Here is a 24865-nt window from a genome sequence, read left to right on the forward strand (position 1 = left end):
ACGATAAACGTGAGCAACGACCATTACTCTACTCTTTTCACCTGAAATGCTCTCTGCACCCATGCACCCCCAATTCCAGCTCTTACAATCCCATCCTTCAAAGTTCAGTTGAAATTCTATTTTCTTCATGACTGCTTCCTTGAACGCTCCAGCCTGAAGTCTGTTCTCCCCCCGTAAGCTCACCCTGCCATGACTCGTAGGTATTTGCTCATATGCTCCCTGTAAGCCCTTTGTTAATGGGTCTGTTTTAAGCTCTTCTGTCAACAATTAGAGGTGGTGACTGTGGCCCCAGTGTCCACAAAATCCAGCCCGGGGACTTGTACACAAGAGGCACCGAACAAATATTTGCTAAATTAATGACAAAGAATTCAAGGCTCTGCTTTTGTCCCCGGAATCTAGGCCTAACGTTTTATTTGCAGCCAAAAAAAACCCCACTTCATTTCTGCTTGGCAAATGTCGAAACTGAAATACAAAAAAGCATTTTCATGAGGCTTGAACGTGGACGATACTCATCTGCATTCTATTCACAAGACTAAAACCAGCCCTCACCAAAGGTCATCCTGGTGACATGGAAAGTTCAATTCTCAAATATCCTTGGCTTCAGAAGGGACAGAATAATTTAACACATGAGGACCAAGTATCTGAGTTCAAGTTTATTCATCAAAGACTCTCAGTAATCCTCCATACACTGGCCAGTATCAGGGTCCTGTGGCCACTGCAGACCGCAGGCTGAGGGCCCAGGAGGCTGGATCAAGGAGAGGCACTGAAAGCAAGGGCAGGTCTCTGCCTCAGGCTTCTGGGAGCCACCAGCTTGGAGGAGGACAGGACGGTACTCCAGTGAAAAAGCAGGCCACAGGGAAGAGCCTGCCACTAACTACGCAGTTCCTGATACCACCAACTACTCCAGGAGCAACCGAGGGAGCCTTATGCACCCCACCTGGCTTTTCCAAGTAACCAAGATACAAAGAACAGCACTGCAAACCACATGTGCTTCCTCCTTCCTTGGAGGAAAGCAAACTTTAATTAGGAGCAAAGCACAAGAGGAACCATAATTAAAGCCTCGCCAGCAGCTTTCTTCTCTCATCATGAGGCAAATTCAATAAGCAAAGGTAATATGCATCTTTTCATTTACAGAAAATTCAGGTGAGCATCACCAGGTCTGCATGACACAGTTCACAGAACGGATCATTTCTAATGGCAAGAGCTGGCTTTCTCATCTAACACCACATTTCACCACAAATGAGGTACAACCTTTAGCATGATCACCATTCACGTGGCACTTTCTGGAATGCTATCACAACATCTCAAGAAACAAGGTCATAACCAGAATAATGTCATCCTGGGTGGCCTTTATCAGTCATTCACCCCAACATCCCAAGATGTCAGAGCGACAAGATAGCCCCTTTGCAGAAGGGGCTGGCTGCTTTTAGTGAAAGAACTGAAGAACTGTGGTGTTATTACTCTCTAGGCAGAAATGGAATGAGGCAATGAGAACACAGACTGTCTACACTGGAACTCAACCGTACCACAGGACCGAGGAACACTGCTAAGCATCACCACTAGAAGCGTGTGGGGTTGACGTTTTCACAGCTTTGACTGTTTCTATGTGAATCCCCAAGTGTGTACTTTTTAGGCCTGGGACAAGCTCCTGTTCTTAATAAAGAAACAGATGAGCAGTGACATAGGCAGCCCAAAGTCCCACAGCTTCTTGGTGCCACCGCTGGGACGAGCACCCAGGAATCCGGACGCTCAGTCCAAATGCAATTTCAAACAGCATTTCCAAGCTCCCTTGACCTTCTTTGCTTGTTTTTGAATCCTTAGTAAGATCACATTGAGAATCCTCTATCCATGAAGAATTCTGTGAAAACTAGACCTTGAGCTGTGTCTTTCTCTTCAGCAGATGTTTGGTTTAAAATTAACCATCGGGGGGCTGGCCCCGTGGCCGAGTGGTTAAGTTCGCGCGCTCCGCTGCAGGCGGCCCAGTGTTTCGTTGGTTCGAATCCTGGGCGCGGACATGGCACTGCTCATCAAACCACGCTGAGGCAGCGTCCCACATGCCACAACTAGAAGGACCCACAACGAAGAATATACAACTATGTACGGGGGGGCTTTGGGGAGAAAAAGGAAAAAATAAAATATTTTAAAAAAAAAAAAAAATAAATAAATAAAATTAACCATCGGCTACTCCAAAATTAAAAGCACCCATTTCCTCTAGGATTTACCTGGCCAACCTTGCCAGTGCCATTATGAAATAGGGTCAGGTCAATGCATGTGGTTTTGAATTTCAAATCTCTCATGGCCAGAGCATGAGGATGCCCATTAAGATAATGTCACACTTGTGACCTCCAGGAGTGTTTTTTCCCCCTTAGGACCAGGAACACTCTTGGGTTAGAGCTGAATGGCTGATCTTGGTTAAGTCATAAGGAGAGGCTCTATACACTAGAGAAGTCTTTAGAACAAAGCACAAAGAAACAGCTTGTCCTCAGCCCAACCTGAGGCAGGTATGTCTGGCATCCTTCCCCGAACCTAGGCCCTGCCCTCTGACGCTGGCAGTCCCTTTCTCTCCCTGAGAGGTGGCTTCTGGTAGGCTGCTTCCATGTACCCCACGAGAAACACTCAATTTCTCCTTCATGGGGGTGTTAGTGGCTGGGAGGGAAAACCTCAAGCTAAGACTTAGCATTTTGAGGCAGTACTGTACAATGGTTAGAAGCACAGACTTGACTCCCTGGTCCACCCTAGAACCTTCCCTCTGTAGAAAGGGGAGAGCAATAGTGCAATGAATATTAAATAAGGTAGGCACTATATAAGTCTTTGTTATGATTCTAGCCAAATGTTCACCAGCTCTGCTTGCAAAGCTCGAAGGCCCATGACTAGGTCTCAAGCGATATTGCTCCTACTGTGGATGGAGCCCCAGCCAGAGCATCCTCTGCATAATTGAAAGAGACATCTGCAGCCGACTTACTCAGGCTTGCTTGGCAGACTAGGTCTGCTTTAGTTAAGGATTTGTAGAGTGACATGTTCCTTGTCACACCAGCTGCATGGCCAAGTTACCAAAGGTTTGCAGAGTCAGTTCAGAGGAGTCAGGCCTGGCTTTGGACCTATCCCAAAGCCTCCACTCTTTTGGAAGGCATCCCTGCCCCTCCCCCTGGGGTGAGGGGGAGGGGAGGCTGTCTGGGCTGCATCCTTCTCTCCAGTCGCCCCACTGTGAGGCATTCTCTCGGGCAATGCCAGAGAAACAGAGAGGCGAGTAGCTGAGTGGGGTGCTTCCACTCCCCAAGAGAAGTTTCTTTCTGGGCAAGGAATTCCAGTTGTAAGGAATTAAGAGTGAGGAGTATTTTAGGCAATGCTCAGGCCTTTCTTACAAGTATGAATCTCACCAGATGTCTCAACTCCTCTATACTTCTGTTAAATGGGAAAAAGCAGAATAGAAAATATCTTTTTCAAAGTATTTTGGTAAGCAAAATAATTTTTTAATCAAATTCAATAATTGATTGCCAGGTCTTTTAAGTATTTTTCCAAATCCTATTTTCCCACCATAACATATCTATTTTAGGAAAGCCTAAAGGCAAAGGAAAACAAGACACTTTAGAATAGAATGTTTCCAAAGCAACTGCTCTGAGGTTCTATCGAGATGTGCAAAGCCAGAGCCCTGGGAGGGACCGCCTGCCAGGTGCCTGGGGAGGGCCATGCTCCCGCAGCATGGAGCCCACAACTGCAGAGAGGTCAGAAAGCATGAGCTCAACACCCCGCCCATCAAATGCTCACTTTCTTTCATCTTCCAAATAAAGAACCATCAGAAATCTTCAAAAGAATATTCAAAGAAAAAATACTGGCTTCTGGTTCCGGCAATGCAGCAAAGTGAACAAAAGCAGAGCCAACTCCCCCACTATTAACACATACAGAAATCCTACGCCCAACACGTCAAAAAAACATCATCACTGATGCCTAACTATAAGGTGAGGTTTTTTTCCCCCAAAAAAAATTATTCAGAGAAGAGGAAGTTAGCTTACATTCAAGTTCTTTAAATATCTTTCTTTTGTTTGGGGAAGACACATTTACCTGAGATGACCCCAGCAATACCATCTGGCATGCTTACACAGGACCCCCGACAACTGTGCTGTTTTTGTTTTTAAAGAGATAAAGAAATTTAACACAGGTTTCATAATTATTCCCAGAGACATGACCTCACAGATGTACCTGAAAGAAAACTTTTTAAAGAACATTTTATTTTATCTTGTCCTTTGAGGAAGATTAGCCTTGAGCTAACATCTGCTGCCAATCCTCCTCTTTTTGCTGAGGAAGACTGGCCCTGAGGTAGCATCCCTGCCCATCTTCCTCTACTTTACATGTGGGATGCCTGCCACAGCATGGCTTGACAAGCAGTGTCATGTCCACACCTGGGATCCAAACCAGCGAACCCTGGGCCACTGAAGCAAAATGTGAGAACTTAACTGCTGTGCCACTGGGCTGGCCCTAAAGAAGATTTTAAAAAGCAATACAAGCAAATGGTTAAGTTTGGAGAGCACTGGCACATATCTATATCATGAAGGAGAAAAAAACCAATGTTTCCATGTCATGGAATGAAAAAAAGAATGAGCAGTGAATTTTTAGAAATAAAAGGTACACAGTTATTGGAACTAAACATGAATGAAATGGATGAAACAGATTAGACACAACTGAAAGAATGAGTGAATTAGAAGAATGCGGAAGAGAGACATCAAGATGGAAAATAAGTGAGAGAGGATATGTAAAGTCTGAGAACGTCCAACACAGGTCTAATAGGAGCTCCAGACGGAGACAATGGAGAGAGAGGAAGAGAGCCCCCAGCCACGGAGACAATGCCTGAGTATTTTCCGAATTAATGAAACAAATCAATTCTCACATTGAAGGCACGCAAGTCCAGAACAAGATAAACAAAAATAGATGACCACCTAGGCACACTATTATTTTATTTTTAAACACAATTTTAAAAGTACCTAGAAAGAAAAAAATTACTTACAAAGGAACAAAAATGGGACTGCAGCAGACTTCTCTGGAATAAATTTTCAAAGTGCTAAGGAAAAATAACTGTCAATCTAGAATGTCACGTCCTAAAATACTATTCAAGCACAGAGACAAATAAACCGATGCTCACAGAGAGGCCGCGTTCACCCTTCACTGAAAAGAACTGTCGGAAGAAGAATGACCCTCCAAAGCAAACAATGGATTTCACAGATCAATGATGAGCAAAGAAAATCAGTATTGATTATCATGATTGTTTAGGACCTTGGAAGAAGGTGGAACTAAATATTTGCCAACAATAATATGGAAGATGGGGATCAGAGCTGAAATATCTAAGGTCCTTGTATCGTTCAGGAGAATAGAAATAATAATTCACTTTAGACTTTATTCAGTCAAGGATGCGTCTTAAAAACTTAGGGGTAACTACTAAAATAACAGAATGAGTAACTTTTAAGTCAGTAAAATGAAAAAAAGGAAATAATATAAAAATTCAACAGAAAGCAGGAAAGGAGGGGGAAAAGGGCAAAGAAAACATATACACACACAAAAAGGTGATATAAATTATTCCAAAATAACAGTTATTATGCTATATTAAAACAGATTAAATTTCCCCACTAAAAGACCAGAGACTGCCCAGATTCAGTCATTAAATTCCTATGTGTATACCTGGCAAAAAAATACGTGTCAGACATGCACAATGGGACACATCTAAGAAAATTCAACACAACATTGTTAATTGCTAACAACCTACATGTCCACCCAAAAAAAAATGGATAAAATGGTATAATAAATTCTAACACTGAAATACAGAAAAGTTAAAACTAACGAGTTAAATTTCTAAGATTCAATATGGATTCATCTCAAAATATACTGCTGACTATAAAAAGCTATTTGAAAGAGGAGAAACAATATACCATTTATGTACCAAAAAAACCTGCCTCAGAATATACCATATACTGTCACATATACATACATGTATAGTAAGAAGTATAAAAACATATCCAGAGCAGAAACAGATGAACTTTCGAAGAAAGTTATGCCTGGAATGGGGCTGTACTATAGATGCACTTAAGTAATGTTTCTTTTTTAAACAAAAAGTTCAAGCCAATAATAAGTGTCAACATTTGTTAGGTACGTAGTCACTATTTTTATGATTTTATTTTCCATATTTTGAAGTAGTTCCGAAATCAAAATTTAAAATAAAAATTGCAAAGGGAAAGAAAGAATGTGTTTTGGACCTATGCCAATCCACATCCACTCATCCAGTTAGCTCTCAATCGCTGTTTTAAATCACATTTTCAACATTCTGAATGTTTGAGGGAGAGATCCCTCTCTCACACTAGTCACGTCATACAGTTCTAACTGCGGGGGAATATATACAAATACTCAAAAAACAATCTTGTTTGTAAGCTGCGATTTCCCTTTGTTCAAGTCCAGCGGTGGTTCTGGCAGCTGCTTTTTCTATGCTACTGTTCAGGATACGTCTGGTGGAGCCATACTAACAATGGGAAGAAAGAGGTGTGGAAGCGGCATTTTAATCACAGCCATCCTGTGAGCCAGCCACCTGTGTGTGGAGGTGAAGGCTGGAGGGCACATTCCCGGGCAGCCAGGAACAATGGGCAGGCCAAGGGGCTGACAAGTCTCTGCTCTGGAGCTTCAGTGCTGAGTCCTCGGTGCTCTCCTGACTTCCCAGAGGGACTGACGCTGGAGCAGAGTCCTCAAAAATGAGATGCAGATGGTCAAACCCAGGCGGGCTGAGGTCTGGAAGGAAGGTGGAGTTTATACGGGGTAGAGAAAGGTCCAGAGGAGCAAAGAACCTGGTGTTGAGGGGGTCTGGGCAGAGCTGGGCATAATGGCAGGCGAGGACGGCTCAGCGTCCCCTCCGAGGGCAGAGCTAGCAGTACTCTCCCTTAAAGCCGTGTGTGCCATGCAGAACTGCCCTGGCCTCCCAGCAGCTACCGATGAGCCCGGGGTCAGGGCACGGCCCTCAGGCGGGTCAACAGACACAGTCCCCTTTGGACCCCAGCAAACCAAGCACTTAGATCCTCTCTGCTTAGGGGGACAAGAGGCCAGAGGCGCGGAGGGAAGGGCAGACACGACAGTTCCACATCAGGCCAGAGCAGCTAGCTGTGTGGGAACCCCACGTGTGACCTGGTCACAAAGGAGCTGGGAGAGGCTCCGACAGCTGGCTGGGTGGGCCAGGGGAAAGAGGAGCCCAGCCTGGGTTCATACTACCTGACGAGGAAAAGCCACAATGCGGCATCAGGTAGGTGGGGATTCTCAGTCTGGGGCTGGGGACAAGGGGAAAGACATGTGGACAGTTTGAAAAAACCATGGGGCTTCTACTCAAATAAAATACACCCTGAATCTCAGGGGGCAGAAAGGCACACAAGATTTTTGTGTTTGCTCTGAGGACACAGTTTTCCAAAGCTGAGTAACGAATGCAAACTGAGTTGTTTCTCTTCTGTAACTTCACTTTTATTTCTGAGCCTTCAGCATTGACTGTGATCTCAGACAACACCTGATGTAACAAGTAAAAGCTAAAAGGCCTGCCGCAGAGTCCTGTACTTTCAGTCTAAAACATCCCACCATTCAAGTACACTTCTCATCAGGGATTTTTTGGTCTTCTTCCTGGAAATAAGCACTAGGTTCACGAGAATTACAAGTAACGCCACGTCTTTTCATTTCCTTTCTACCAAGTGCATAAACCATGAACAAGTCTACATTTTTTTTATAATTTAAACTCCGTTTCACAGTTTTAAAACTGTCATTTACTTATTTTCCTTCTTCTAGGAACTTTTACGTTTCAATGACTTTCTTTTCATTTCCTCTTTCTCTCCCTTCTTTCAAGATTTCTCCTCGTCTCCTTTAAGTGACAGTTAATTTTATTTGTATTATTAACCTACAACTCGCCAAGGCAGCTGTGAATTCATGACACAGGATTAAACAAACAAAAATATCAATGACTACATATTTATTCTTAAAATTCTTTACAGACTCAGGTATGTAGATATGCAGGAGAGTAAAAAGACTAATAACCATGACCATGCCAATAGTGTGACCACAGGCAAACAGCTCCAACTCTTGGGACATTTCTGTGAAATGAGGGGCCCAATGGGGCTCCACGGTCACCTCAGTTTGTTTTGTTGGAAAACTCAGTGACTGCTTTCCTAGGCTTTACCATTCAATGGAATATAAATACTAAGTTTAAAAAGAAAACTCAGGGGCCGGCCCCGTGGCTGAGTGGTTAAGTTCGTGCGCCCCGCTTTGGCAGCCCAGGGTTTTGCAGGTTTGGATCCTGGGTGCAGACATGGTACTGCTCACCAGGCCACGCCGAGGTGGCATCTCACACAGCACAACCACAGGCACTCAGAACGAGAACCTACAACTATGCACTGGGGGGCTTTGGGGAGAAGAATAAAAAAAAAAAAAAAGATTGGCGACAGTTGTTAGCTCAGGTGCCAATCTTTAAAAAAATAAAAGAAAAAGAAAAATCGGTAGCTAAAAAGAAATTTAAAGCTTGAGAAAGGATATGCTTAACAGTATTACTGACAAGTTTATGAGAGTACAGGAAAAAAAGACAAAAATCAAATGTAAATATCATCTAACTTGGAGTCCTAGGGCTCATTTTCAACTCAGGGTTATCTGATGTGCGTCTATTTTTATAAACCTGATTTAATTCAAGGAATGATTGTGAAGCAGAAATGTCGTTTCCTCTTCTGTGTATTTCTTAAGTCTCCGTACTCAGTGCTCAGACACGGCTCAACATCTTCTATTGTTCTCACCAAGCTGTCAGAGGAAAATCTGAACTATCTATTACGATGTGTTTGGAACCCCCAAATTCGCTCCTGTGCACATAGCAGCAATTTATACAGCAATTTCCTTCTCTTCTTTACAGAGGCTAAATTATGAAGTTACAGCTGGATCTCCAGGGCTTGAGAAACATATAAGGCAGAATCTTAAGTTCTATAAGATTTAACAATCTTAAATATTTTTTTCTTTAGACTATTGCTATGCTTAATCATAACTTCTATAAAAGCCTTCTTAGGCAAATGACTCTATCATCTATCAATTATGGGAAAGGAAACAGTTCGCTCTGAAAACCTGACAGCTGGCTGCGGTTCCGTCCCTTGAACACAGAGAGACGTGCACAGTGCCGGGCCCAGGAGTCACTCCTGTGTACCGCCCCTGCCTCCAGTCCTGCCATATCCATGCTGGAGGCTAATTTAAACTGCCTTCAATCTAGAACAGGACAGAAAAAAGCAAAAAAGGAGTTGTAAGCATTTCACAGGATGTCAAGCATCAAAGAGTGATAGTAGCAGTATCTATCATTCTAATCATACAATCTCTACCTGGGCTTATGAAACACATATGGGAGAATAAGACAATAAGACGCAGCTCTCGGGCAGACACACAGGGTGTCTTCCACTCGCTTACATACCCCCGTGCATGCCCGCACACAACCACATGCAGACAGGAGACAGCCTGAGGCTGATGGAGAACTCATTCTTTAAACACTAATTGGAAGACTGATGTTGATTTCTCGCCTTCCCCTCCTCCCCTTATCATCTTTACTACTCCTCGGAGAATTAAAGCCACAATAAAAGGTTAAACATCTAAATAGGAGTATTTGAAAGTGTTCACTTTACGTATGGCTTAGTTCTCCACCCCAGAGAGTTAGCAACAGTTCTGCGTCATAAGCCTGAGAGGTGCAATCCTTCCCCTAAAAACGTACACAGATGGAGCTTACCACCGGAGGCAGCTTTCCTCCTGCTTCAGCTTTACAGGCTCTATCACTGTACCGCGCAAAACAGGCAGGACAGAAGCGTAGATTCCAACTGTCTTTCGTTCTTAGGCAAGCTACAACGTTTGCCCTTGAGATCATCACATTTGGTTCTCAACATCCCAGTTACACAGACGAGATAATCTGGCCTGAACTTACACAGACCATTCAAACCCTAAACGTGCATCTCTCTATCCACTCTTCTTAGCTTTTAAAAAATAACTTGTCAAATCTCAAAGCTATTGACAGTTATCGGATCAGGATAGAGGGCTCACTTACCACAAACATACCCCCAACACACGTACCACCCACTTCCTTCCTCCCCCACTGCCAAATGAGAACCAGGCATTTATTAAATGCTTAATAATAAAATGCTCATAGATCTGTTTTTCACACTGTTCACTTGCCACTCCGCATTTTACCTGCATCAGAGTATTTCTGAAATATTTATTTTAATTCTGAATATAATAAGAAATGTAAATAACAGAAGCATCAATAGTAAAGCCTTCTCTTTTAGATATTGTAGAAGGCATATTTCTACAAACAACTCTGGCATTTTGAAAAATCAATTTCAAAACACATTCAAAATGCATTAATGTACTCGCTTCTCCCAGTTCTCTCCCGACCCCAAGCACCCGCCTTTCTTCATTTAGGAACACAATTCAGGATAGCGATCTGAGGACATTTAAGTGAGAGGAAGCCTGTGCTAACCCCTGACCTACCTCATAGAACATAAAGAGAGACAGCAATGTGAGTCCAAGGTTATACACCACTAAAATTCCCCGGCAAGAGAACGGCTGCCTCGTCCTCATGTATTTTGGTCCCAGCCATACAACTAGTAGGTATATGGCAGTGCAGATAAAAGTAGGTATATAATTGTCCAGAAGAAACCATCCTTTTACTCTGGTATCTGGAAAACAAAGGAAAATGATTAGTGATGAATCAGGCAGCTATGTGACAAGGCTACAGGGAGCATCCTTACACACAGCTTTGCATAACTGATCCAGATCAGCTGGAGTCATCGAATAGCTGAGTCAAAGGGCATGAGCATCTTAATTTCAACAAGAGACACAACACCCTCCAGAAAGGCTGCATCAGTTTAGACTCTTTCTCCACATCCTATTAGCACAGACGGTATCGAACATATTATTTCATCTGTGCCGTACTAATAGCTGAAGTTCCTTTTGTTGTTTTCTTTTGTATTTTAAAAATCATGGGTGAAACTGAGAGTCTTTTCATCTCCTTAAAAGCCTCTTGTAGTTTTTCTATGAAACTTTCTGTGAACCTAAAACGCTCCTTCTTTATAGATGAGACATTATACATGACATTAAAAGAAGGCAAAAATGGAGCTGGTTTACTTCCTAAAAGATAATAAAAGACTAAGAGAAGTATAAAAAGTGAGTTCAGGTGTATATATTTACCTGTTGATGTGACAAAACGTGAAAGGACTTTAAAAAGCCCTTAAAATGTAAAAGGGGCAGAGTTTTCAACTCCTGCTGTCGCAGTGCATTCTGGAGACACACAGGACTGAGGAAAACATCCCACGGGTAAGGATGACCCTGCGGCATTCCCAGCCTCCAGATTTACGGACTGATCTCCAGCTAAAGTCAGCAGAGTGACACAGCAGCTGTGCTCTGCTCCAACAGCTAGGGGACATCGCCCCTTCAGTGACCACCAGAGGACTTCTCCAAGCCCCATGGTATCCAGGACAAAGTGTTACTTTCATCATAGAAAATGCTAATGTTTTCTAGACTCTCTTCATGCAATATTTACAAGTAGCTGTAATTGGTGGGTGAAGAGGTGAGCAAAACCGAAAAACGCCTTACCTCGGGGGCCCAGCAAAGCCCTGAAATAGGGACTCAGTGATGCATCAAAATTTTCCATTTTAAAACCTATTAAGAAAAAAAGACACTGATTAGTCTCTACTCAAAATGCTTTTTATACAGTATTTTTTCACAAAAGAACAAAAACGAATTGTTTTCAAATAATATGCTATGGACAAGATTAAGTTCCTCATGTTCAAACGATTTTTGTTTTTAACTCACAGAAGTAACGTACGCGCTAGTTCTAATTTGAAAATCAAAAGGAAAGACACAAACCCGTGAATTCACTTTATAAATGAAGCGCCAGTTTTCTGAACTTCTTTTCTCAGCTCCATAAAAACTCCTTCGTCGAAGCTGAAATTTCAGTGGGGAGAAGAGAACTGGATTGACAGGGGCAGAGCGGGGAGGGGCCCCTCTGGGAAGAACCAGAGCTTGAGGTAAGACAACAGAGACAGACAACCTCCTCGGAGAGAGGAATGCCACAGAGAAAGTTGGTTTCCTCTGCCTGTTACTTTTATTAATTATTGTTTTTAAATACTTAACGTCCACAGTAAAAAATTCACATATTAACAATAAAAAGAAGCGGTAAAAAAATCTGATCACTTCCCTCCAACCACACTCCCTAAGGGCCTCAGTCAGAAGGAACCTGATGGTGACATTTCTTGGGTCCACTTCTAGAGATTTTTCTTTTTGGGCACAAAAGAGGTCATGCCTAATGGGTGTTTTTTACAGTTGTGGACTACAGTCCATTAGGAGATGATCGAGTGAACTTAGCATTACAAATAATAACAAACTGATCCTGATCAGAGCGCCCTACCCTTAGTGAGAACGAATAAATATTGTTTCATAAATCTTTAGTGAACATATTTATAAGTATGATGTACTCAGCTGTGATATAAAATATATTCTTACTGTGAGAGGTCACAGGAAAAAGAAACTTAGAAAAAACACTGTGATATTGAGAAGTGTGTATCTTAATAAAACGTCTTAGAAACGGTCTCATATTAGTAGCTATAGATCTATCTCTGCCTTCTAAGATTTTATTTGTTGTTTGTGCTGTGAAGTGGATTCCAACTCCTAGCGCCCCTGAGTACAGCAGAGCGGAACCCTGCACGGTCTTTTTGGGCCATCCTCTCACCTTCCAGCACTATTTCAGACAATGCTCTGCTGCTATTCACAGGGTTTTCATGGCCAATTTTTTTGGAAGTGGGCGGCCAGGTCTTTCTTCCTAGTCTGTCTGAGTCTGGAAGCTCCGCTGAAACCTGTCCACCATGGGTGACCCTGCTGGTGTCTGAAATCCCGGTGGCATAGCTTTCAGCAAGAGCGACACACAGCCACCACAGCAGGACAACCGACAGATGGATGGTGTGGTTCCCTGATGGGAAACAAAAGCGGGCCATGGCAGTGAGAGCGCTAGATCTTAACCGCTAGACCACCAGGGCTGGCTCTAGGATTTTATAGCTCCCTACATTTCCCCCCAGTTTAAGAATTACAGTTAGAGGGGAGCGCAGCATTTTGCATCTGTATACTGATGACATTCCCTACATTAAAGTTGGGAGGCATATATTTTCAACTTTCCTGGTCATTACTCTCATAGAAATAACCACAAGTATTTTACGTCCCAAGAGCAATGGTAAAATCGGTTTTATTAACTAAGCTGTTAATCATTTAATGCTACTCCTCTTCCTTGGCTTGCAACACTGAAGTGTTCGCATTCTTTGGCTAATTTAGGATAAACTACTTTATCCAGGAAATTACCCAAAGGGTTGCAGTAGTCACAACTGAGCCAATCCAGCCAGTTGTGAGACAGAGATGGTAAGGCCATCAAAGATACTCTGAGAGCAGGAGGTAGTAGGGTTCTGTCCTGACATCTGTCCAGCCCCAGGGCAGAACAGAGGAGGGTACGACTCCCTCAACCCATGGCTGGAAACCAGGAAGCCACCAGCACCCACACATCCAAGTGCCAACAATTAGGTATGTCACCTCTGTCCCTCCATAGTTACACAACCACAGCACTAGATCACTTCTGATATTCAAAAATTAAACATCTTTTAGACAAATTGTACTCTGAAGGCCACTCTGGTCTTGAGCCATTTTTCTCCTCCAGACTGAACCTCTTGAGGGGACAGAAATTCTAGAACATCTAGAAGAGAATTGGTTAGCGTTGCATTTCCTCAACAGAATTCCTCTTAAGAAGAACCCAACCCTTAAATAAGAAATGCTGCATCTATCACAGGCTATGAGAAGTCCTGCAGTTAAAAAATAACTTAATGGTATCTAATTTTTTCATCATCTATTGAAAATCATCTGGCAAATGCAAGTTTTGGAAAACAATAGTCATGTTTTTATGGAATTGAAATCACTCTAACACAATTTAACTTCATCCGTGATGGACAGTAGGCCATGCACAGCCATGCACTGCGTAATGACGTTCTGGTTGACGACTGACCACGTAAATGACGGCGGTCTCATAAGATTAGTCCCAGAGAGCCTAGGCATGTAGTAGGCTATATCAGCTAGGTGTGTGTAAGTGCACTCTGTGATCACACAACGACAAAAGCACCTAACGACGCGTTTCTCAGAATGCGTCCCTGTCGCATGAGTATATATGGAGGGCACAGGGTCCTCTGAACCCCAATAAAAAGTGAATAAAGACACAGCTCACGGACATACAAAGTCATGAACACCATGACTACTGGACTGAATTACTGATGGACAAGCTGCCCACTGCGGACAGATTCTTCGAAGACACTTTAAATCTAGATCCTGCTATTACAGAGGAGTACACAGTTTATTAATGGTCACGTTAAACGTAGAATAATCAGGTATTAAGCACAAAGGGGCTGAGAGCAGGTGTGAGGCAGAACAGGCTGGCAGGTGACTGAGTGGTTCAATGCTGAGCTCCCTAACAGACAATGTGGCTTTGAAATATTTTTTCCACTTACTAGAAATGTGACTTTGGACAAATTATTTAACCTCCTATCTGTAAAATGGGGGTAAACAGTAAAGAAACTGCCTCTTAGGTTGTTCAGAAGATCACACGATTCAATACACACAGGTCCTCAAGAGCGGTGGCTGGTATGCAGAGTAAGCCCTTACTGTTTCCTACAGTATGCTTGCCAGAGGTCCAACTCCATAATGAACAGTGCCAACCATCTGCGGCTGCCCGTGCTTCCCAGCTGGGACACCGCTGGCATTCCGTCCCTGGCGCCTGTCCACTAAATGCCATCAGTGAGCCCCCAGTCGTCATGACAACCCACAGTGTCCGCCTCAAGTCCTAACATCCCTGGGGGACAGCAGTGGAGGATGGGGGAGCTGATACCATCTCGGGAGAGAGAGGACTTGTTGGTATGAGACATTATCTAAACCAGAAAGACAAGGCTAAGATGGACGTACTAATTAAATACACAAATAGCAAGCATTTGCTGTGAACAAAGGATTGGCAAACAGAGAGGAACACAAAGGACCATACCTGGAGACCCAGAACAAACTAGACACTCACGATGGGGAAGCAGCTGGGCGCGGTCAACCAAAACCAAAATCCAGTCTGCAAGTGAGCAGGTGCTGGACTGATGCACACTGCAACAAACCGTATTTACACAGTCAATACCAAGCTGTGAAAACAACACGCAAGTCACCGTATCCTGGGCTCTAACATCAGGAAAATACCCGGCAAAAGCAGTAAGGTAATCATTCTAGTTTTTAACTAGGAGGCCTTTCAGAGGGCCGGAACCAGTTTTGGTTTCTATGTAAGGAGGATATAGAAAAGCTGAAACAAGAGTAAAGAGATGTTTAAAAATGATGGGAAACAGACCTGTGGGGTGGAACTGGGGGGAAGATCATCCATGGACTTGGAAAAAAAAAATGAGGCCCAGGAATCGCTATAAATGACCTGTTATTACAAGGACAACCATGCCTGGGACAGAGCTCAGCCTGAGAACCCAGGCTAACATCACGGCACCAGAAAAGCAGCTTGACGGAACAGAAGGAAAATTTCAGTCCAAGAGTGCTGGGCCCAGCACCAGGCGACCAAAGAGAGTGTGGAATGCAGTATTTTGAGATATCGGAGAATTCTGTTACAAGCCATCTGTCCTGAGTAATCTGGAATTGAGGCCCTCGGAAGCTGGCAGGCACAGGAGCACTCCTGCATCTTCCGAGACGGAACGCGTTCTCTGCAGAAGCAAGTGGGAGGGGATCTTGTCAATAACAGCACATCTGTTCTCAGCACTTCTTCTCAGCTTGAGAATTCTTCTCTGAGGTTCACAGAACTTTTCATAACCAAACTTAGGAACATAGGAAATAGCTAGCAAAACATTCTCTAAAAGAACATACGTGGAAAATAATAATTTTCAAAGAGGCTGCTCGTGATTCCTGAAATGCCTATGTTGAAAAGGAGGAAAGGACGGGTAGAGGGGAGGCCCCTGGAACACAGGGCAATCAGCACAGTCCTGACCTGTGAATCACAGGCCTGATTCTGGGCTGGACTCAGACAGGCTAAGTGTTTTCCCCAAACTCTCCCTACTACGCCCCCACTGGACATGGACCGTAATGTTCTCAGACAGGGCTGTTTGTTTCCACACCGGTTACTAAGAGACATCTTCAAAGGTTTACTCTCGTCGTTCACTCAGCACGATGTCACGTTTCTGTCTGGCCAGCCATGTACCTAGGCCCCTCGACACCACGTGTTCGCTTCTTCATTCATACCACACCCTTGCCAGGTGCCCATTACTAAGGCCCTGAGGGATACTGCAGGCTGGGGGAGAAATACACACACACACATAGTACGTATGTAAAGTAACTGTTAAGCAAGAAAAAATAAAGCAGGCTAATGGGGTCACGGCACAGAAGCTTACTTTGAAAGATGCTGTTAGAAAAGGCCACCCTGAGAAGGTGACACCAGAGCAGAGACCTGCATGAGAGAGCAAGCTACCTGTCCATCAAGAGAAAGGGCACTCCAGTTAGAGGCGTAGGTGGGTGCTATGGCCCCGAGGCCAGGCGACTGGGCAGGCTCCAGGACCACAGGCAGGGCTGGAATGGTGGGTGGGCAGTGAGGCGGGTTGCCTGCCTTCCACGTGCTGCGTGGCGGCCCAGACCTCGCTCTGTAGTGGTCCGTAAAAACCAATCACACAGCACAACCTGCAGAGAGCAAGCGGCCACCAGGCTGGGAAGAGAGGAAGGTGCCGATCGTGAACTGCCCTTGCTGCACCGTGCCCCATCTCCCGGCTGCAGCCTGCTGCGGCACCCTGTTCTTCTCCCCCACCGCCCGGCAGAGCCTATCTGCTGTGACCGGTAACATACAGGAGGTCTCGGCAATGACGTCTTACCTGCCAGGCTGGTGAACTGGCACTTGTTGAGTGGCCTGTGGGCCGAGCTACACTCTTCTGTACTTTTCTAAAGGGCACAGGGCTCTGCACAACCGGACACTTTGCCTAGTGATCTGGAACCGTGGGAACGGCATGACCTACTTTGTGTAAGTGGTCTACCCGCACTGCCAGCCTGCAGCCTGCCTGGCCGCTACGGTTCCTCCACCTTCCCAGCTGCGTGTGGCCAGTGATCTCACTTCCTAACAACCTGAGTCACCCTCCAGGCAGCCTGGGCGAGCTGGGCCAAGTGGGAACACAGCTGCCTCTGTACAATTGTACTAGCAGGGACCAAGCCCAGGCGCTGGGCCCATGGAAGGGGAGCTCTGGTCCTAAATGCAGCAAAAGAATAAGCCATTCTTTGATCTGGCTGATTCCCCACAGGCAGACAGGAAAAGGGACATGGCTGGGGATGGTCGGCACCTCCCAGGAACCAGCTTCATGCTCACACCAAGCCAAGCATCGCTTCCCCAGCCTCTCTAACCAGGAGTCTGTGACACCCACTCCATCTACGGGACTTCCCAGACGTACAGGTCCTGACAGGGACTAAAAGGATCTGTTAAAAAAAAAAAAAAAAAAAAAGCCAACCATAACAGTATCCAAAAGCTATTCACTAATTCAAGGCCACACACAGAAAATGATGACAATGAAAACAGAACAGGGCTGGAAAAGAAAGGCAGGGAAATTACAAGAGATTTTAAAGAATTCCTCTTTCATGCACATTTTCCAAAAGACACTCTTAGTTGAAAGCCACTTCCCACTATGAAATTCTGGTGTGTTTCTGGTAACCACCCAGCTGTATGATAATTGTCCCTCATCATAAGTAGCTCATTAAAAAAATTAATTGGAGCTGGTCATTCTCTCTAAATTACCCTAGATTAAAAGAGGATGTGAGAGTCAGCACACCCTCACTTGAGTGAAGGATGAGTTCTGTATCCCGGGGCAAGTGGCTGGTACACGTCCTCAGGGCTCCAGGATAGAGATGAGCCTCAGGCTCAACTCAGGAGAAAGGTCAGAACTACCACACACGAACTACAGAAACCTGGAAGACTGACGCAAGCAAAGCACAAAAGGGCAAACCCGCATCCTCCATAGAGAGCCCTGCTCATGTGGAAAAATCCATCTGTCAGCCAGCTCTCTCCAGGAGCAGTGTGCCCAGGTGGATGGTCCGCGGGAGGTTAAACAGGCATCAGTGTTCACTCTGATCTAAGATCAAAGAGAGTCTGCTGAAGGCGTGTTTGAACAAAGACACTACAATAAGCTCTACGGCAAAGCAGTCCCTCTTCCCTTCCATTTGGCTCCCAGGAGGGACAATAAAATGGGAGAGAATGGGGAACAGGTGTGTGGGGGGGGCAATGGAACAAGGTGGGGGCGTGAACGAGAGATGGCACAGTAAGCAGCCTCCATCACAATTCTCAGGATGAAGTTATCTATCCCAAATGCAAATGCTAGTCACCACGGCCATCTCTATCTGGAGCAGGAGAAAGTGTGAAGGCTGCTCAGCAAATGAAAAGGACTGGGATCTTAGAGTAAACCTGTTTCAAAAGACATCAAGATTAAAAAAAGAAACTTAGTATAGTAAAGAAAGTTAATTTCCTAAACCCAGAACCAGTCCGCTCACTCTAAAGCTTCGCAGGAAAGCTCTCTAGAGCCCAGGTTTGGTTCTTGTTGCCACTGAGGCAATGGTGGCAGGGAGCAGGCAGCTTGCTCTGAAAGCCCATTTCCTAGGAAATCAGTCAAGTTACCCTGCTTTTGGCTTAAAAAGATGTTTATTGCAGACATTTACCTTCTGGTTAGCATAACTTCCTCATCGCATCCTGTCTTATTTATTTTTTGAATTCTCACAGTTCATCTGAAAATAAGTCAGTTGAGCTGAGCTGACCAGCTACAAGCGGTCGGGAGGAAATTTCCCGCCATCTGCTCTTCTCTCCTACCCAGTCCTCCCTTTTAACAGTCAATTTGTGCTAAGCGGGCACGGGAACAGTCTCCAGGTTGGCGGCCGGTGACACAAAAAGTTATATGGTGTGTTAATTTGGTAGTCACAACGCTGTTTCTTGGAAGGTTTTTCTAGGTTGGAGAAAATCAGCTCTGGAATGAGAGGAAAACAACCACACTTTGCTCAGAAATTTTAAGACAGAAAACACTGTCATAGAGACCACAAAGGAAAGAACATCTAAGTACTAACAAGCTTTCACATATGAAAGTGAATCGACAACAGAATCCTTTTCGAATGTCAGCATCTAAATAATGTAACTCAGATTAAATCTTGGCTCAAGAGAAATTATCTGCCACATCGACAGCGGTACCGTCATTCTGACAGCCCAGGAACCCATGCTTACTCTTTTTTCCTCGGAGAGTTCCCCTACTTTCTAACCTCCATTCCAAAGGCATAACAAACTCTTGTTAATACAGTCATCCCTCAGAATCCGAGGGGATTGGTTCCAGGATCCCCCAGGATAAGAAATTCACAGACGCTCGAGCCCCTTATAGACAATGGCGTGGTATTTGAATATAACTTACACACATCCTCCCGTATACTTTAAATCATCTCTAGATTACTTATAATACCTAATACAATGTAAACACGACGTAAATAGTTATTATACTGTATGGTTTGGGGAATGACAAGAAAAAAAATTCTGTACACGTTCAGTGCAGATGCAATCATCGTGGGCCTTCCAATCTGCGTGTGGTTGAATCCATGGATGCAGGACCCGTGGATATAGAGGGCCGAGTGTACCCCGACGGAGGCATTTTCTCCCACCATCCATCATACGCGTAGAAAAAGAACACAGCCCTGTTCGGGACCTTAGATAAGTAACTGGAAAACGAGAGCACTGATGCGCACAGAAGCACGGCTACAGGGTAGCTCCGTGGTGAAAGGAGGCCGAACGACCTTATTCTGGTATAATGGACAAGCTGGGGGGAAATGTACGTGTTGCAACAGCATTTGTACAAAAATAAGATTAGACAGGTTAAAAGAGAAGCCCTAATCTTCCAGCTCCTTGGTTGCCACCCATTACTTAAAAAGCACTCTTTTAACCATGGCTGGAGACGGACATTTGCTAAAGCAGGGGCAAGGCACCACCGTGGCTTTCTTGTGATGTGAATTACCTGTGGTGCCTCCTCCCTGCCCTTCCTTGTCTTCACTTCCAACCCCTTCTCCCAGGCCCAGGGTACAGGTTAGAGGCTCCCCTTCGGCCTCTTGTAGTTCTGCTGGCTGGACAACTCATTTAGCACACAGCAATTTCTATTTTCATATGACTTGGATACTTATGTTCTCAGGTATTATAGGAACATACTCTGTACCATTTCGGTTAAAGCCCAAATTCATGAACAGCAAGTACTCCCATTTGTTCAATGCGTGCAACAATTATCTGTGGGTAACACTACAAGTGAGGAGATTTGCCTGCTATTACAAAACAAAAGGGAGGGAAAACAGTGTTAAGCACTGACACTCAAGAGCCCACCATGGCAGCTTCCTAGAACAAGGACTAAACCTAGTTACAGAAGGCATTTCCTCAGGGAAAAGTTCCCCCATGCTGGTGATCTGGAATTCTAATGGAAATGTTCTAGTCTTGTCTGTTACATGATCAGCAAAGGCATTTTACAAGGTGCAAAAGAAACAAACACCAAAACGATAACACACACACCCACACCCCTCTTAAACATGCAACAGTTTCTTCCCCACTCAAGAGACAGAGATTTATTTTTCTAGATTAGGAAGGTTCTATATTCCTGAAGGAAGAAACGCCGATGTGGACGGTTTTTCCAGCAGTGAGCAGAGACTAACACGATCCTAGAACAGTATTCTAGGCGAATTCCTACTCACAGCTAAAGAAGAGAACGGACCGTCAAGTTCAAAGTTCCTCCCTAGTCCTCAGGTGGGACAGACAAGGATCCCACACACCGATCCACTTACCCAGCAAGCACTGGGAAAGGAGTTTACTGGAGAAAATTACTCCTGTAGAGTTTTATTACCTTAAAGATGATGACTTAACTTTTACTTGAAAATGGAAGAACAAGAGCCAGTGATGACTTCTGCCTGGGTGGAAGCACGCTCCGTCATTTGGAAAAAGACAACACTAACCTACACACAGAATGCTCCTTGCTGGCGGACGAAGGCCGGATTGCTGTGAACGGACTTAGAACTCTGCTCTCACAGCGAGCTTTGCTGACAGTAACTAATTAATCCCCCAAAGGCTGCAGTGAGACAAGGTAAGAGACCCATGAGTGCCGGGCTCAGGTCAGCCCCATGGCCAGTTTTATTTCTGCACTCCCGGTGATTCTCAAAATGACCGCTGTTCACGCCACCAGTCATTCGAAAGGCGCTGACTCACTGAGTTAACAAATATTTAATGGATGCCTACCATGTGCCAAGCAGTATACTGCTTGTTAAGAAAACAACAGTGACAAAGACAGACATGACCCATGCCCTACTAAAAATCAAAGTAGTAAGAAGTATGCAAAGACACCTGTGGGCCAATCACTCTGGTGTAGCAGTGGGTAGGAGCACACCCTCTGGAGCCAGACAGCCCAGGTTCAAATCCCCGCTCCTCCAGTTACTAGATGTGTGACCTTGGGCAAGTTACTCTCCCTTCCTCATGTGATTAAATGAGTTAATATATGTAAAATACTTAGTGCATGGCACACAGGAAGTGCTGCAAACCTATCTCCATTATCATCATTACAAAAACTTTTGGTATTGACCAATTTCACATTCAATGTTAATGAAGAGTTTTGCTAAGCCATAAATCGGAATTTTCTGCAAAGTTCATGGGCAATGAAACCTGCTCATATATATCCACACTTCACAGCTGTGTTTTCTTCCACTTTGGAGGGAATCTCATGGCATAATGATACTCGTGAATCCAGGGACTTTTGAATCTCTAGATAAATTCCTCTGGAATATTAAGGGGATGCTGGTCATTGACCTCTCTGTGAGTGGAAGACAAGATCAGTGTTCCCACCACCCATAGTACAGAGCAGAAATCCATCTGGATCTGACACCTTTTTGTACTCCCAGCATAAAGGAGATGCCCAATGAATTCATTCACTTACTACAATTGGAGACGTGACTGAGCCGCCAAAGGGCACAGAGCTTGGGTGGAGCTAAAATTTGACCCTAGGTCTTCTACCCTATGACCTACTGCTCTTAAAATACCCCATGTGGCCTTTCAAGGGAGCATCTTCACATGTTTATTGTTAAGAGGATGGTGACAGTATGTTATTAATATTGTTTGAGTTCTTATAACTTTATCCATGAGAATAAGATATAGAATTAACTTAATTTTAAATAATATTATCAAGTTAAAAAAAAAAAAACAAGAACTAAAACCAGTTGTATTCACCCATGATGCCTGGTAATAAAGGCGTGAGCAATCTCTGTAATTCAGACCTAGATGGGAAGATGTTGGAAAACGGAGCGACAATCTTCCTTGGCCTCGTTCTTGTATGCACATCATCACTTCCATGCTATCTCACTTGGTGACAAAATTATAGGCTTATTTTTTAAGTGTTGTGATTACTGGTTATACTGTAATTATCTGTTCCTTTGTTCACAACCCCCATTAAGCTCTAAGCTCTTCAAGGGCAGCGCCTCTGATAGTCCCATTTGTACTCAGAGAGCTTGGATCTATGCCTGGCAGACTGTTGATTACTGGTTGACACCATGAACGAATGAGTGAATGAATGAATGCCTGCAGGCCTTTTAGAGTTTCTTACCAATGGATTCTCAAATGTCTCTGCATCTCAGAATCACTCAAGAGCTTTAAAAAGATTTCTAGGACCCACCCCTAGAAATTCTGATTCAACAGTCTCGAGGCTGAGAAATTTGTCTTTTTGAAAAATTCCGGGGCCAGGCCCGAAGCTGAATGGTTAAGTCCATGCCCTCTGCTTCGGCAGCCCAGGGTTTCACGGGTTCAGATCCTGGGCATGGACATGGCGCCGCTCATCAAGCCATGCTGAGGCAGTGTCCCACATGCCACAACTAGAAGGATCCACAACTAAAAATACACAACTATTCACTGGGGGGCTTTGGGGAGAAAAAGAAAAAATGAAATCTTAAAAAAAAAAAAGACAAGTTCCTTAGGTAACTTGGAGAAGCCATCTTCTTGGGAACCACTCACTGCTGTATATGTAAATTAGGCTTCTGGACTCTTAACTAAATCCCCTGAAGCTCCCGAAGTTTGGTCACCCAGACAGTATCCACGGATTGTATCACAATGACAGGGTCTGGACTAGGATGGTGGTCAAAGACAAAGTATGTTTCATTCCCACAAACCCAGTTACAATTCCCTGTTTACTCTAAGTCCACTAGCTGGAAAAAAAAAATCATTTCTTTTCCAACAATCTCTCAAGCTGAAATAAAACCCCATTAAGTTAGGAGATGAGTTCTCCTATCTTTCAAACACTGTGTTACAGAGGACCCACCACATAGAACCACCACATAGAACCACCACATTAAGTAGAGCAAGCTCTTTATTCTGGAATGTGGTCATAAAAAATACTACTGTCAGTAGAAGACACTCCTTAACCGCGTCCCCACTTCCCGAGCCAGCCATCAGCGGTGGTCGAGTTTGTAAAGCTCACTGAGGCCAGGGAACATATCCAGCTTGCTCTCTGTAATCCCCAGCAGCTGTTCTTGGCACAAAGAAGGAATTTAGGAACTACTTGTGTAATTATATTGAACTGGAGCAGCATGGGGTGCCAATGAGTGGCTGCAGCTGCCAAACCTCATGTCACATACGTGGCCACAGCCAACCGCATATACTGCTTGCACGGAGACAAGGTGGGCATGGGAAGAGTCTGGACACTGGCTGAGACGTGGGCCCTGTTATCATCAGTCCTAAACCGAGCCACTTCCTATTAGCCGCATTACCTGCATTAGAGTCAAGGCCTCTCCGAGTGAACTTGGTACCTGTGGAAGGCAGCCTCACAGATGGTCCCCAATGATCCTCTCCTGCATCGAGCCAGGGTTGTGTGTGTGACCAACAGAACACAGCAAAAGGGACGGTATGTGACTTCTGGGATTAGGTTATAGGAGACACTGTGACTTTCACCCTGGTCAGGCAGTATGTTTCTCTCTCTCTGCCTCTCAGATCATTAGCTCTGGGGAAGCAGTCCTCTGGGGAGGCCAGTGTGGAAAGAAACTGAGACCCTCTGCCAACGACCCCCTGAGGGAAGCTTGGAAGCGAATCCTTTGGCCCCAGGCAGCTTCAGATGATTGCAGCCACAACTGTAACCTCATGAAAGACCCTAAACCAGAACGCCCCAGCTAATCCTCTCTGGGTGTCCTGACCCTCAGAGACAGTGAGATCAATGTTTCCTGTTTTAAGGGACCAAATTTTGCAATATTTTGTTACTCAGGAATAGATAAAAGGCTTAGAAATTAACAAGGTCAGTGGGGTTGGTGGAAGAGATTCTTAAAAGTCGACTCTTCTTCCCCTTGCTAGCTTTCCTTTTGGTTAAGACACATAATCCAGGTACCAACGAGAAGCATGGCGCTGAAAATAAATGCTCCCCACCCCCCCCCCCGCCCCGATTTAATTGGATCTAGGAAGGAAATGAAAAAGGCTTGTTATCTAAAGCACAGAATTTGTTTTTGAAAACAATCCAACACTTTTATTACTAGCTTGAAGCTTAGCAGACAAGGGGCTAACACTGTCTATTGTATACCCAGCTTTTCGAAGACTCAATAAGGAATTACCCCCATTTTCTAGATGGGGAAGCTGAAGTTCAGGGACTTTAAGTAACTTGGGCAAACAACAAACAGAGCCACTTTGTTTACTGCAGGTTTAGGGAGCACCATTGTCCTGGCTTATTGGAACTTGGGGGTTTTCCCGGGATGCAAAAATCTAGAAGAACAAAAAAATTAGGAAAGTCCCGGGTCCCCTGGG

At 44.4% G+C, this 24865-nt stretch overlaps 1 protein-coding gene across 10 annotated transcripts in view; it reads right to left on the bottom strand.

Moving 5' to 3' along the window:
- Positions 1-24865, bottom strand: part of ELOVL5 (ELOVL fatty acid elongase 5) — a 68437-nt gene that overhangs the window by 12562 nt on the left and 31010 nt on the right. For 4 of the 10 annotated variants that reach the window (XM_014734495.3, XM_023625099.2, XM_070245683.1 and 1 more), the window contains 2 exons: positions 11611-11676; positions 10507-10694 (listed from right to left, as the gene is read on the bottom strand). In XM_014734495.3, coding sequence (XP_014589981.1) covers positions 10507-10694; positions 11611-11668 — 246 coding nt within the window. In that variant the 5' untranslated portion in view covers positions 11669-11676. Of the gene's footprint in view, positions 1-6565; positions 6763-9105; positions 9244-10506; positions 10695-11610; positions 11677-15079; positions 15182-16537; positions 16882-16931; positions 17160-24865 lie in introns of those variants that run through there. The other 6 variants (XM_070245685.1, XM_014734499.3, XM_070245686.1 and 3 more) reach the window with 6 other exon arrangements.

Source organism: Equus caballus, chromosome 20 (genome assembly GCF_041296265.1).
Source record: "Equus caballus isolate H_3958 breed thoroughbred chromosome 20, TB-T2T, whole genome shotgun sequence".
Classification (NCBI taxonomy): Eukaryota; Metazoa; Chordata; class Mammalia; order Perissodactyla; family Equidae; genus Equus; species Equus caballus.